The sequence below is a fragment of the Sphaeramia orbicularis genome, chromosome 14 (genome assembly GCF_902148855.1).
Source record: "Sphaeramia orbicularis chromosome 14, fSphaOr1.1, whole genome shotgun sequence".
Taxonomy (NCBI): domain Eukaryota; kingdom Metazoa; phylum Chordata; class Actinopteri; order Kurtiformes; family Apogonidae; genus Sphaeramia; species Sphaeramia orbicularis.
This window is the reverse complement of record NC_043970.1, coordinates 31576509-31589988: the sequence shown is the minus strand read 5'-3', so window position 1 is coordinate 31589988 and position 13480 is coordinate 31576509. Positions and strand designations below refer to the sequence as shown.

At 40.9% G+C, this 13480-nt stretch overlaps 1 protein-coding gene across 2 annotated transcripts; it reads right to left on the bottom strand.

The window, feature by feature from the left end:
* Positions 1-937: 937 nt before the first annotated feature.
* hunk (hormonally up-regulated Neu-associated kinase) lies at positions 938-12043 on the bottom strand. 2 transcript variants are annotated; one of them, XM_030154679.1, is made up of 9 exons: positions 11350-12043; positions 8352-8644; positions 7528-7583; positions 7076-7211; positions 6816-6943; positions 4924-5050; positions 4577-4745; positions 4180-4342; positions 938-3308 (listed from the first exon to the last, which is right to left on the bottom strand). In XM_030154679.1, exons 1-9 carry the CDS (start codon positions 11587-11589, stop codon positions 2560-2562), a joined length of 2061 nt encoding a protein of 686 aa, XP_030010539.1. In that variant the 5' UTR covers positions 11590-12043; the 3' UTR covers positions 938-2559. The 2 variants fall into 2 exon arrangements, with proteins under 2 accessions (XP_030010539.1, XP_030010540.1); XM_030154680.1 differs by lacking the exon at positions 11350-12043 and adding an exon at positions 11181-11205.
* Between the last annotated feature and the right edge of the window lie 1437 nt (positions 12044-13480).

The following is a 13480-nucleotide window of genomic DNA, read 5'->3' as shown; positions in this document are numbered from 1 at the left end:
AACACATCCATGATTCATCTAAATAACCTCTAATGTTGTCTTTTCAGTCACTGAGAATAATTTGTTCCTCAATTTGTTATCGCTTAGCAGATCTTCTCTGTCACATTTGTTCTTCATACCTGAGGTAAAGTCACCACTACTTGGGCTGTGGATTGCTCAACCCTTTCGCTCACCAACGTGGTTAAGGTACATCTTTTTTTGCCACAGCCTATTTGTCTCAAACAGACCGCCTGGGGATTTTGAGTAACTGTCTGCATGTCTTTGATAAACAAAAGGCTCTGACTCTAATGCATTTTAGAGCCACTCTTGCCCTTTGGCTTTTATCAGCTTAGCCACGCTGGTTTAATCAGACAGCCCTGTTTATGTTGTCCTGTGCATTGATGTGTTTGTCTCAGAGCTTGGTGATCCCCCTTCTTTGTCTCGTCAGTGTCACCCAAAGAGGTTTATGATGGGGACCGGGTAGGGGGGCCACAGCTGAGTAGATTAGTGTCTACAGTGTGTTTGTGTGTGACACAAGGCATAGTGATATATGTCGGAGTGTCAGCACTAAGGGTTCCTCAGCTGTTGCATGGGTGTTTCTTTTTTTCACCCACCACAGGTGTCCCATGGGAAATGCACTTGGTATGTGAGACAATTGGCACACAGAGGTGTGGTCATAAATCAGCACAAGCCCTTCTATAGCAGGAAGACCAATTTTAAAGAAGTTCCAGAGGAACTGGGAGTTTTAGGAATAATATACACGCTTCAGGCTTTATGTAAATTATGCATAAATGAACAAGGTTTCAGTGGATTATGGTGGAATTAATAAAGTAAGAGTCTAAATACCTTCAACTAATTAAAAGTTACATATTGACATGTGTGCAGAGTCCATGGTGTGCATGAACGGAGCCAGACAGCAAACAGGTGTGGTTAAAGGACCAGACAGACACATAATGGATTCAGTATAAATATTTAAAATACTTTATACAGCATAGAAATCTCTTGACACTCAAACAAAACCATCCATTACAAAATCTTACAAAAGACCCCCAGAGTCTGTATCAATCTCAGTATCAACAAGAAAAAAGGTACAAAGACATCATTTCAAAAAGGTGACAAAACAGTTTGACTTGTGAAACATTGCATGCAACTTTTCATCTTGACAGGAAGAGATTCTATCCTAACAGTGAGTAGCCTCTTGCGCCGGTGGAAGCCTTTTTCTAGGGTCAGAATAGTTTCCAGAAGTAACAATGATGTGAAAGATTTGGCTCAATAGATTTTGTAGAAATCCCTTTGTACAGAACGGTGCCAGTGACAGGAACACAGGAGTCGTAATCTTATTTACAAGCACAATTTTCACATTGCTCTCATTAGAGCTGTTGGCAAATACTCGGCATTGCAGTTAACATTTAAGACTATTGCACAAACTACATCATTAAGACAAAAGGAAGTGAGTTATTTTCATGGATGTTACTTGAACCAAGCAGTTCTTCATACCTTCAGCCTATGGCGAGGTTGATCAGTTTCATAAGGCTTTGATGCTCTATTTTTTTTATCTTTTCTTTTTTTATTCTTCAAAACTGACTATGAACAGACACATCCCATTGTGAGAAAGTCATAACTACAACTTTCACAGTTTTAGTTTCCCTGTGGATCATAGAGGTGATGTAACACTTGACTATAAAAAGTTAGAACTGTGAGTTATCAGTGTTGAAGTATGCTTTTATTAGAACGGTAAAAAAGTGGGAGTATGGATCTACTCTTGCTACCTATGTCTATTTTCTCGTGTTCACTCTAATGGCACTAATGCTCAGACACTGCAACACGGTGGCAAAATCCACACAAGCATGTCACAATCGACCGCTGTTACATTAATGTATGAATAATGCAGTGAGGTAAAGGATGGCAAACACTCTTGTTACTATAGGTTTTGGTTTCAAGAATAGTGCAGTGAGCTTCTCTAACCAGTCAGCTTTGAGGATACAGTGCCAGCTGACTGGAAGTTTGTGGGTATCTTATGAGAGTTTTCACAGAGACAAAACATTTACACGTTAAATCAGGGTTAGGGTACGAGTTGGGGTCCGTTAGCTGGTGTGAATCAGTTTTCGGTTCAATTAGTAACCAGTTACAGCATAATTACATAAGAGAGTATCTCTTAACTCTATAATACAGTGTTCTGTGTGTATGTACGTATATGCGATTATGTGCGCACCTTGCATTACGTGATGTTCTAAGTCCACTGTGTATCTAGGACACAGTGAGGTTTAGTCATTGCTAAGGGATCATTTTTAAATCTCATTTTCTCAGTGTCACCACCTCTTATTACATAATGAGAGCGGTGACAAGAGATTAATTATGACTTACTCTTACTCAAACCCCTTTTGTTCCATTTTTAAGGACTTTAATGACTTTTAAATGGTTAATCTGTCATGAAAAGTGGCTCAGTCACAATAAAAGGACATTTCACAGTTCAAAAGGCCGCTCTGGAAGACCTCTCCAACTCACGTATGTTAATTGTTGAGAGAGGTCTCGAGTTCAGTCTGTCTGTCTTTCTTTTTCTGTTCTTTTGCCTCATATCCCTCAGCAGAGGGTTTTTAGTGCACCTGAAGCACAGAGGAGAGTCTGCATGGGGTAGGGAGGCGGGGACACCACCTCCTCAATGACTTGTTCTGGCCGGAATGTGAACGGCTGCAGCTGGACCTTCTTCTTTAAAATCTGTCCGATCCCCATGGAAGGGAACTTGCTGCGGTGCGTGGGGCTGTCGGGGTCGCTGCTGCCGCTGTTGGAGGGAGGGCTGAAAGCTGAGGTGGGGTTAAGCGGGCTGAAGGCTGACTTTGGAGGGCTGAAAGCAGAGCCTCCTGGGGGGCTCCCTATAGTACTTGGGGGACTGCCACTTGTATCGGAACCACCGCACCAGTCAGACGAGTTGCTCTTTTTGGGCTGTGGGTTGACAATGAGAACTGGAGGACTGGGGATTGTGGCCTTCTTCAAATAAGAGGAGTCCGGTTGGAAGGCTGAGACGTGACGAGGCGGGGATAGCGTCCCGTTGGTTAGCTTGTACCAGGGTGAAGCCGGGGTGTCTTCAATTTGCTCTGCTTTGGAGAGGGACCCAAAGGAATGCATGCCGATTGGCGATGGTGCTGGTGGAGCAGGGATGTTGTGTTCAGGGCTTGTATTAACTTGTGGGAGTGTAGCCAAGCGCCTCCTTTGCTGCGGTGTGTTGGGAAAGAGAGGATGGATCTCTAGATATTCCATGGAGGAAGAAGCGACTGTGCCTGGTGGAGCCAGGGGTGAATTACGATGGCCACCAGTTATGGCACGTAATAGACCTGAGGAGAAAATAAGAGTCTTGTAACTAGTCTGTACAGATTTTATCAGGCGTAATATTTGTGTTAATCCTCTGCTTTGTATTCTAACAGAATAATTATGTGAACATCGCACTTTTGGTTCAGTGCCGCTGACATATAAAGCCTTGCAGCAAAGACATGAGTCTGTCAGATTTCATAATGTGAGAGCATATTACATACAGGTGTCAAAGTATAGAGACATTATGTACAGAACGTAGTGTACTAGAACTATTCTACCCTATAGGATTCTTCTACAACATTTAAGTCAAATTGTTATGCAATCATTTACCTTAAGAAACCTCTCTCATTTTTAACCTTGCATACCAATGTTAATACACAGATATTTGTCATCACTTAAAAGTAATTCATAATAAACTCAATTTTATTACACATAAAACTCTATCACTTTTCATCGTTTAAATAGAAAAAAAAAAAAATCAACTTTTTTCTCTTTATCACCAATTTAGAATATATTTGTAATCTTTTCCAGAAAGCCTATATTTAGTTATTAAATTTTCTCCATTAGTTATAGAACAGAAATGTTTGTGTGTATGTCCTTTGATTGACTGGCTTATTGTCCAGGATGTCTCCTCTCAGTTGGATGGATGGACAGACAGACAGACAATGGGTGGATGGTAGAAGGGATGGATGGATGGATGGATGGATGGATGGCTGGGTAACTACGTATGTGTGATACAGGTCGTTGCAGTACAAGAACATGCATGCTCAGTCAACCTACCCTGTGTGAATAAAGGTAAATAAAATAACATAAATAAAACAGTATATTTATATACTTTAAATAATTTTGTACAATTCTATTCATTGTTTTAATCACTGCCATATGATTCCTCACCTGTTCTGTGCTTTTTCTCCTTGCTGGGCCCCTTGCTGACAGCCAGATAGACGGGCGTCTGTTTCGGTGGGATGGTGAGCTTGTCGACGTGTTTCCTCCACTGGGTCTGGAAATATTCATTTTTCTCCTTCTCTCCTTTCTTTTTCTCCTGGAACTGCATTTCCTGTCACAGTCACAGTAAACAGCACATTATAGCAGCTCTCAGTGCATCTAATTTAATTGCCTCATAATTCATCCAACGCTTTAAATCTTTCTGGTCTAATAATTTGTATAGAGGTGTGAATGTATAGTTTGCAAGGACATGCGATTTGTCCTGTATTAAGTGACATGGATACATTCTGTACATTCTTCACAGACTGTCCAAATACATGTAACAGGTGTAAACTGATCCTCTTACCCTGTATTCTTTGGAGAGTCTCTTCATTTTTTTGTTGAGGAGGAAGTAGACAGCCAAAGTGTGGCAAGCGCGGTTGGTGAGGACGGCGCTGAGCACTTCACTGTGTTTGTAACCCATCTTCTCTGTCATGTGTAGCAACACTGTATGGTTTATTTCCTCTATGTGGATTCTAAAGAGAGAGAGGTAATTTAATCGTTAATGCTTAAAATTGACTACAAAAACATTTACTTGTTTAAATTTAATTTTTAGATTTCATTTGTAAATACAAAAAATAAAATAACTTAATGTAATCATTAATTTTCTTGCTACCAAAATGTATTGTTAAATATGTAGAGTTTTGTTTTCACCTGTTGAGGTATGGTGCCCCTGTGTTTTTGTTGGCCAGTTGTAGCCAGGAGTCTGCCATCACCTGGTGAATATTTGGGCGCTTGTTTGGATCTGGTTCGAGAAGTTTCTTCAGAAGACAAATGGCAGCTAAGAGGAAAAAAATACCATTTTTAAAAGCTTGACACCAACAGATGACTGGAGAGAGAAAAAAAAAGAAGCACGCTTTATTCAGTTTATAGCTAAATCTCTGATAATATTCAGTAGTCTGTCATCTTATAACCTTGAAAATCCTATGGTCTGTGTAAAAAAATTATTTCAGTTGACATAGTTCACATACCCATGAACCACAAACTTCATAGTCATCCTCTGCAGTTACAGATCAACAAGAGGTGACATTTGTGTCATGAGTTTGATTAACATGGGCATGCAGACTCTAAGTAGGTTAAGCAGGTTCCTACTTTGCATATTAGCAATTGACATTGTTGTAACATGTTTCAGTATGAGCAACACTTCCATTGAAGTAATTTATACACCTGTCTTCCTGCTCTTGTGGTTTTCACTCTCCCCCTTTCTTGGATTGAAAACAGTCCTTGTCACACAGTATTTTTCTTATTATTTACGGTTGAGCATGGTAACTTAACTTGAATGAGCCTTTCCAGTGACGCTAGGATCTTTAAAGTCAAACCACTATGAAGTCAGTAGTTTTCCGTGCGTGAAATTCTGAATAAATCTCTGCACGTTGAACTTTTTTTTTCAAACTCGTGATTAGCCAGAAAGGTTAGATAAAGCCTGTTATTACTTTTGAACAAACACCATTTTCAAAACACACCTCTTCATTTAAGCCTGGAATCTTTTTCTATTTACCATATGTTTTAAGTATATCTGTAAATTTCATTTTTATTTTTACCTAATTGTTGATCATCATAACACAAAAACAAATATAATAAACATATATAAAGAAATTGTTCTGTTAAGATTACTTTATATAATAAAGGCATACCCATACCAGAGATGTACAATAAAGAATTTTCTGTTTCATATTTGTTGAATCTAAATTCAGTATTTTGTATCACTTCTGTATGCAAATGAAAAGGTATTTGTTTTGTAACACTTTTATATGCAAATACAGAAATATTTGTTGTGTAACACTTCTGTATGCAAATGACAAAGTATGTTTCATAACACTTTTATGTGCCAACACACACAACACAAGTATTTATATTTGCATACAGAAGTATTTCCATTCAGATGACAGATTGGTTGCTAGACAATCCTGTTTGATCACTTACGAGTTAACAGCCCTAGAGCAGTGTTTTGAATTCAGAATTATAGAACTGTAAGGAGGTCATCGTTTTTTTTTTTTTATTTCAAAAGCATTTCTTCTTTGTCTCTCTTTTTTTTTTTTTTTTTTTTTTTTAAAGTTGTATGATACTTAACAAAAGGGACAGCTTGGCGAATGGGTGACCAGACAAAAGCCAAGAAACAGTAACAAAACAGCATGGATCTTTTTGTTTCTCACTATCAAGGAATCGGCTATTTATTTCCACTGGCAAAAAACAACCACAGCTTTTCAATCTCTCGCTGCAGTATCTGTATATTAATGTAACCACAGTTTTTGCATTATTCTTTTGACAGCTTGTTCTTTATGTCGACATTCTCTCCCTCTCACAAATGAATTATGACTTGCAATTACATGCCGTCTGTACATTCAGCTCATCTAATCATATCACTTATTCTTTAAGGAGTGTTTGTACAGGGGTATTAGAACATGTTGTCTACTCAGCGGGCCATAGTGTTTACTATCTCAAGGGTATAAGAGATGATAGTTTGACATTTTATTGTCAGGAAGGATTGACTCTGTATTTGCATATTGTACTGCAAGGTGAGTCATGTGATCTGTGCGAGTATTAACCTGTAGAGAGTGAAGGAGGTAAAGGGTTCATTTCCTTGTCTACCATCTTCTGGTGCAATGCTCGAAGACTGAAGGGCTCCACGGTGAATGGGAGAGTCCCAGTCAACATAGCGTACATGTTCACTCCACTAAAGTGTAGAAAAGACACACAGGAACATTAGTGCCCAGTACATATATATATATATCACCCTAAATAACCAAGTATAACTTTGTTTGTAATATTTGATTTGACTGATTTCTAATGAGAATGGTAAACTCACATTGACCAGACGTCCACTTTTGGCCCATACTTCTTCCTGGACAGCAACTCTGGGGCGGCGTATGCTGGACTTCCACACTGGGTGCTGAAAGGGTCCGAGTATCCCAAGATACCAGCGCAGTTACTGAGGCCAAAATCTAAGGATCAGAATAAGTGGGGTGAGTGTTGTTTTTGGGTTTATTGCTAGCTTTTCTGCCCACCCATTAAACAAGTGGCCTCATCACATGTCCCACACAAAAACAGAAGCACATTAGCACTGTGGTGAGAGCCTGTGAGGGTTAACGGGATGTTTAACGGCTCCTCACCACATGTGCCAGCTGAGGATATTATTCTGAATTTATAGCTCTTTAATTTGCACTAATGGCTTAAATATTTATTACTTGCAGATATCTATGAAATTCATCAAGTTTCAGCCAAGTAGTAAAGACAAATGCCAGTGCTTCTGAGGCTCACCTATGAGCTTTATGTTGTCCTGTTCATCCAGTAGGAGGTTTTCTATCTTCAGATCCCTGCAAGATAAGGTGAAACATGAGACATCAATGCCTGCAAAGTGTCAGCATTTATATCAGGCAGCAAATACATGCCGTCCTCATCAAACAATGTACAAGAGGTCAACAGACATTAAATCCCCCCGCCGACACCAACACATGCCCCCCTGACGCCAATGTGGGTCACGCTGGCTGATTTTCAGGGTCTATTGTGTGTCTTCAAATCCCCTCCTCAGTCTTAGAAATCCTGTTATACAGTTATCTACATAGGCCATCTCACCATGATAGAAATTCAGTTCCCAGGCTCTGAGCAACAATAAATTAGATATTCCCAGGAAGAGCTTTGTGAAAATTACTTATTGTATACATAAAGATACAGTTTATGTATTGTATTCCGCTAAATGAAATCAAAAACACTTCATTACATGCAATAGTGTTTGTAAAATAAACACTGGGATGTGTATGGTGCATGAAAAGTGAACTGTTGCATTTTTAATATTAAATGTGTTTATTTTTTATGTTTTACAACTTTCTTCGCAGGTTCACGCAGCAGTTACTCGAAAGACAAGCTGGTTATTTGTGGATTAACAGTTATGTGCACAATACGGACTTAACCCATACTTGAGAAAGAGGATCATGTCTGACTCACAGATCTTAAAGTCAGCTTTAACCCATAAACACAGTAAAGCTCTTAGTGCTATGGATGGCACACTGTCAATATTTTCAATAACATTTTTACAAATTCTACTCGTAAGGAGTTTCAAAATTACTTTAACTTCCTCTGCTTACCTGTGTACCACACCTGCCCTGTGCAGGTGCTCCACAGCCAGCACCAGCTGCCGGATGTATTTCTGAGTCTCCCTCTCATCCAGCCGTTTCTTATCGTAGATGCGGTTCATAAGATTCCCACCGGGACAGAGCTCCATTACCAGGTAGTAGCTGTTCTCCGTCTCCAGGATGTCCAGCAGCTGAGTGATGTTGGGATGGCGGATCATCTGCTGGATGTGGCCTTCCCTCCGCAAGTTCTTGGTCACATATGAGTCTTTCTTGGCCTTCCTCTTATCAATGACTTTCACTGCCACCTGGGAATATTAAAACATATTTGATGATTATATTTTTGCACAGATCACTGCATTGGGATCTACAGTTTTGCTTGAAACTTTTATGTGAATAATATCCGTGGGGAAATGAGCAGTATAGTACCCAGGGAGGATTTCAGTGTTGTAGTGTAACAGGTGATGGGTCAGCCAGTCTGCATTGCAAGATACATTCGACACTCGACACTGACCTCTCCCTTGCAGCTGCTCCCAGTGTGGGGCAAAAGTGGCTCTATATGTCCCTGAGGCTGCAGTAGGGGGAGGTGTGTGTACATACACCATGTGTGACTTAGAAGGGTTACTGAACCCTTATAAAGTAGGGAAAACACAAATGTTACTCCCCTGTTGAAAAGTGACTGAGGCCATATGGGCAGTTACTATTCATCCATTTGCTACAGGGTCACAGCTAAACACACAAGGAAGAGTGGCAAATGCAGTAGGATAAATAAAGGCCCTCCTCATTTTCTCAACAGTTCCAACACTGTGAAGAGAACATTTCTGAGCAGACATGCTTTTTTTATTACCCATCCCATGTTCTGTCTGTGCCTTTGCCATGTCATTGGAGAAGCTATAAAATCTCCTCGTAACAGCCACAGATTGTGTCCTTCTCAATGATAAACACTCTGCTTTCCTCTGTGGCTAATTACATTCAATAACATACCCATCTACCTTATTCTGTCCTTTCGTCCCCATGTCTCCTTATAATTCTGTCTAGACTGGGTTCAAGAGCATGGCTATCATACATAGCAAATCATCTCAAGGAGAGTGCACAGACATGGAAAGGCATGACCAATAAAACTAATCACCATATCCATTAATGAAATGGTGATGGGCCACAGTGGATGTGTGTGTCTTCTCTTTCTTCTGTCCTTCAGCTTGTCTTGCTTTTTTTACTTTCATGCTTTCATCTTTGATAATTGATTCACCTCTGAAAACCTTTTTACAGCTGCTAATTAATACTGGCCATATGTGCGTGTGTGTGTGTGTGTGTGTTTGCGTGTTTGCTGAGCCGTTATGGCACAATAATAAATGGCCCGTGTTTATGCCAGGCAGAGTGGATAAGAGATGGGGTGTGGGGTATATGTGGGGGGGATGGGCCACTGTATTTACAGTAGGCCTGCCTATATGAGGAGGGGTGGGTGGGGGGTGCTCTTAAGGGGGGAGGGGTGCACCCTGCCAGGGGGCTTATGGGGTTGTTTTTCAGGCACCCCTCAGACAGAAAAAGGGGGGTGGTGGGGGAGGACAGTGGGGAAAGTGGGTTACAGACATCAAAACACGTGTATATGACCTCCCAAGCCCTCTGACCAAGACAGCACCACTCTTGCCTTGCCTCCCTTTACTTTCATACCCCCTGCGTACACACTCTTCCTTATCCTCACCTCCACACTGACTTTCGAGTGATGCTAAAAAAAGGCCCTGGGAGTCCTCCTGCATTTCTTTTCCTCATGACTACCCTTTTACTTAAATAAACCCAATGCCCCCCTCTCCCTCCCACTGCTTGTTGGACCTTGCATCCCATTAAAAGGAAGAGAGAGAGAGTGTAAAGAGCGGCTGAGTCTATGCTGTGTTTGGTTATGTGATTGCCAGGGTTTGCATCATCCTCAACAAAGAGAGTAAGGGGAAGCAGAGTAAGAGAAAGGAGAGGTGCTTTTCTTTTCTCCTCACGGCAACAGTGTGGGAGGGAGGCAAGACCAGCAACTCATTAACATGCATGTGAATCTCAGTGATTCCATGAGACACATAATCACAAATAGGTTTACATGTATGGATACATATGAAAAGGGATTGTTTTTCCAATATGCAAATGGTTTAGCTGCTCCTCAAAAAGCTTGGGGAGACAAAGAAAACCAGTGGCCAATGGTGGTCCACTTCAAAGCCCCTGTGCTCGCAGAATCATAATGAGGCTGGAGCCCATTTATCAAAGACATGATTTCATATGCAAGTAGCAGCTCTGCTCCCCCATAGGCCGAACAATTTTCTTCTCTGTCCCTATCACAGGGGTTGTGCGCCCACAGTGGTGAGATCACCAGCAGTAGCAGCAGCAGAAGCAGACAAAGCCACATTGCGCACAGCCATCCATCCAACCAGCACATGTTGGGCAAAGCCATGCAGCATTCTCTGGCTCTCTCTAATACACTGAAAGTAAATATTGTCACTGGAGCTTGGCAAGAAAGCGAGCCCTGCTGCGCATTCAACAGCTGGTGATGCCGCATGAGCTTATTAAAGGTTCTCAAGACAAACAAGGTGCATCAGTTTCTCTGAATAATTAGAAAGCAATGGTTAATCAGTGAGACCTGTTATTAATGTGCTTTAGAGGTCTTTTCCTTTCTTTGTGCTTGGCATGCAGTAGTAAAAAAATGTAGCCTCAAACAGGCGTGACCGTTGCTGACCGTTAGTAAAATGGAATATAAAACCACATCATTTATGAATGCTACATTGACATTAAGGCTGCATGTTAGAATACAGGCTTAAAAGTCCAGATACTCATTTAACTTTCTTTAAAGTGCACTTTAAAAGTTACCTTTTACATGAAACTCTATCAGAAGTAGACTAAATTAGGCGTATCCATTCAAGATGCAAAGTGATAAGAAACAGACATTAAAATATACCAAAAAATACCATTTTAGTAACACAATAATTCTAACAAAAACAGTTGGATTTGATCTTTTGGGCTTCAGAAGTCATCTTACCTTTTCCCCTGTCAAGGCATGGAGACCCTCTCTAACTTTGGCGAACGATCCTTCCCCCAGCTTCCTCCCAATAAGATAGTTCCCGACCCGCTTGGTGTGGTAAAAGTTCTTCAGGATGTCCGCTGCAGGACTGCATAGGGAGGCCGGGAGGATGCCCTCACTCCCGGCATTGTTTGGGGTTTTACCCTCGTATAACCCGTGGCTGTTTTCCACTACCATGTCGCTGTCAGCCACTGGCATCACAGCTCCTTGTTAAATGTCTCCTCTTTAACAAGGGGGAAGCTGAGCCGCTCTGCTCTCACCCACAGGCAGCTCTAGAATGCTCAGGGTCCAGCAGGCTGAGGTGCGTTAACTCCTGTCTGCCTGCGTCCGACCCTAATAACAAACTAATGGAACCGGAGGTTGCGCCACCTGTTCACCCAAAGCATCCAGGGAGCGCACTCAGCACTTTCCGACACAAGTCTTGATTAGTTTACCAGCTTGGGTTTAAATAATGACTCACAAAAAAGTGTCACATTCAATCATGAAAAGTTACAAAGTGACGCAATCTATCTCAGTACTTCTATGTTTGTAAAAAAAAAAAAACCCTGAATGGCTGTGTCTGTGATGTGAGCGCAGTGCGTCCCCTCTCTGTACACATGCACAGCTCCTGAATAAACTGTGAGCAGCCAGCGTGTTTCTCAGTTTGAAGCGACTTTCCCGGTCATCTGAGTGGGCGTTCCTAAACTAGAGAGTGGAAAAAAAAAAACACACAGCCCCGAGCACGGCGGTGGCAGCTGAGGTAATTGTTCGCCCAATCAGCGCAGGCGGGTGGAGCGCATGTGTGAACAAGGGAGACAACTCCACCCGGTGTTTTGCTCCGTGCGCTCAAATTTTACATGCCATGAACAAAGAATACATTTCATGTCGAAACGGAGAGAGACTCTTACACTGTCAGTACAAATACACTGGAAGGTTTCAAGAATTATGAGTAATGTAATTACAGGTGAATGCATAGATTATGCAAGTTCGTACTGCGCTCTTTACGCACGTCGGTCCAACACTCCTCTGACTACCTTTTCTTGTGAAAATAAACAAATTAATGTCCCTAAATCATTGTTGAGATCCTTGAATCACACAAACTGTATTTCAGCGTGTGGTTATTCTTAGTTGCCAGGTTTGTTGGTGTTAGTATTTTGGCTGATGCTGAACTTGGAGTGCTGCCAACAGTTGGAAAGTTGTTCACCAATACACCAGAAGCAGACAAAGGAAGCGTTTTCCAACCATGGCTCGATGAGGTGTTCACTGACCTAATTAACAGTGTTCATCAATCTAAAGAGGACACCTGCAGGGAGGGGAACAGTCTGGGCCATTTTTCTTCTTGGCTGTGGTTTCGGGTGAGGTGAACCTAACCATTTGGTTTGGCTACATGTGTTCCTATAGGGTTCACCTGCAGGTGGCTGGATTTATACACCTGAAAACAGAAGAAAAAACAGTAAATAACCAAATAAACAAACAATATACAGTACTGTGTATTGTGATGTACATAAGGAGCATTTCTATGTCTATAGACTCAACCATTTTTATAGACTTTTTCCCCCTTTATAGCTCTACATTGTCAGGTGTTTCAGATTCCAGATTGCTAGAAAGTCTCGAGGGAATACAATCCGTCCTGACTGATGGACCATGGAGTTTAGACATTAAACCAGACACTCATACATGGGGCCAAAAGTACCAGCACATCACCATCTATTGGAATTATGTTGTACTACATGAATTTCCGACTAAATAACAGGTGTATTGAGAGGGTGTGTTCAATTAAGAATGAACACTCAGAATCTGGTGCTTGGAGTCAAATATATAAATAAATTAATTAAATTACATTTAAAACTAATTATTAATAGATATTATATATAAAAAAAAAAAAACTTTATGAAAATAAATAAAATCACTGCTTTAAATAACGTAGCCTGTACATTAGCCAGTCTTGCTTAGCCATGGTGTATGATAAAAATGTGACAACATTTTAATGGCTATAATAAATAGGAAAATTAAAACAACAAGATTCATCGACAGAGACACAAATTTTCAAGCATTTCATATCATGTACCATGAAGCTTAGACATTAAAGCAGACACTCAGACATGGAGCC

Coding starts and splice junctions, on each gene's coding strand:
- hunk (XM_030154679.1), bottom strand. CDS start 11,589: ATGCCAGTGGCTGACAGCGACATGGTAGTGGAAAACAGCCACGGGTTA. Junction 7,584..8,351: donor AGGGCAGGTGTGGTACACAG/GTAAGCAGAGGA, acceptor CTTATCTTGCAG/GGATCTGAAGATAGAAAACC. Junction 5,051..6,815: donor ACCTCCTTCACTCTCTACAG/GTTAATACTCGC, acceptor TTTTCCTCTTAG/CTGCCATTTGTCTTCTGAAG.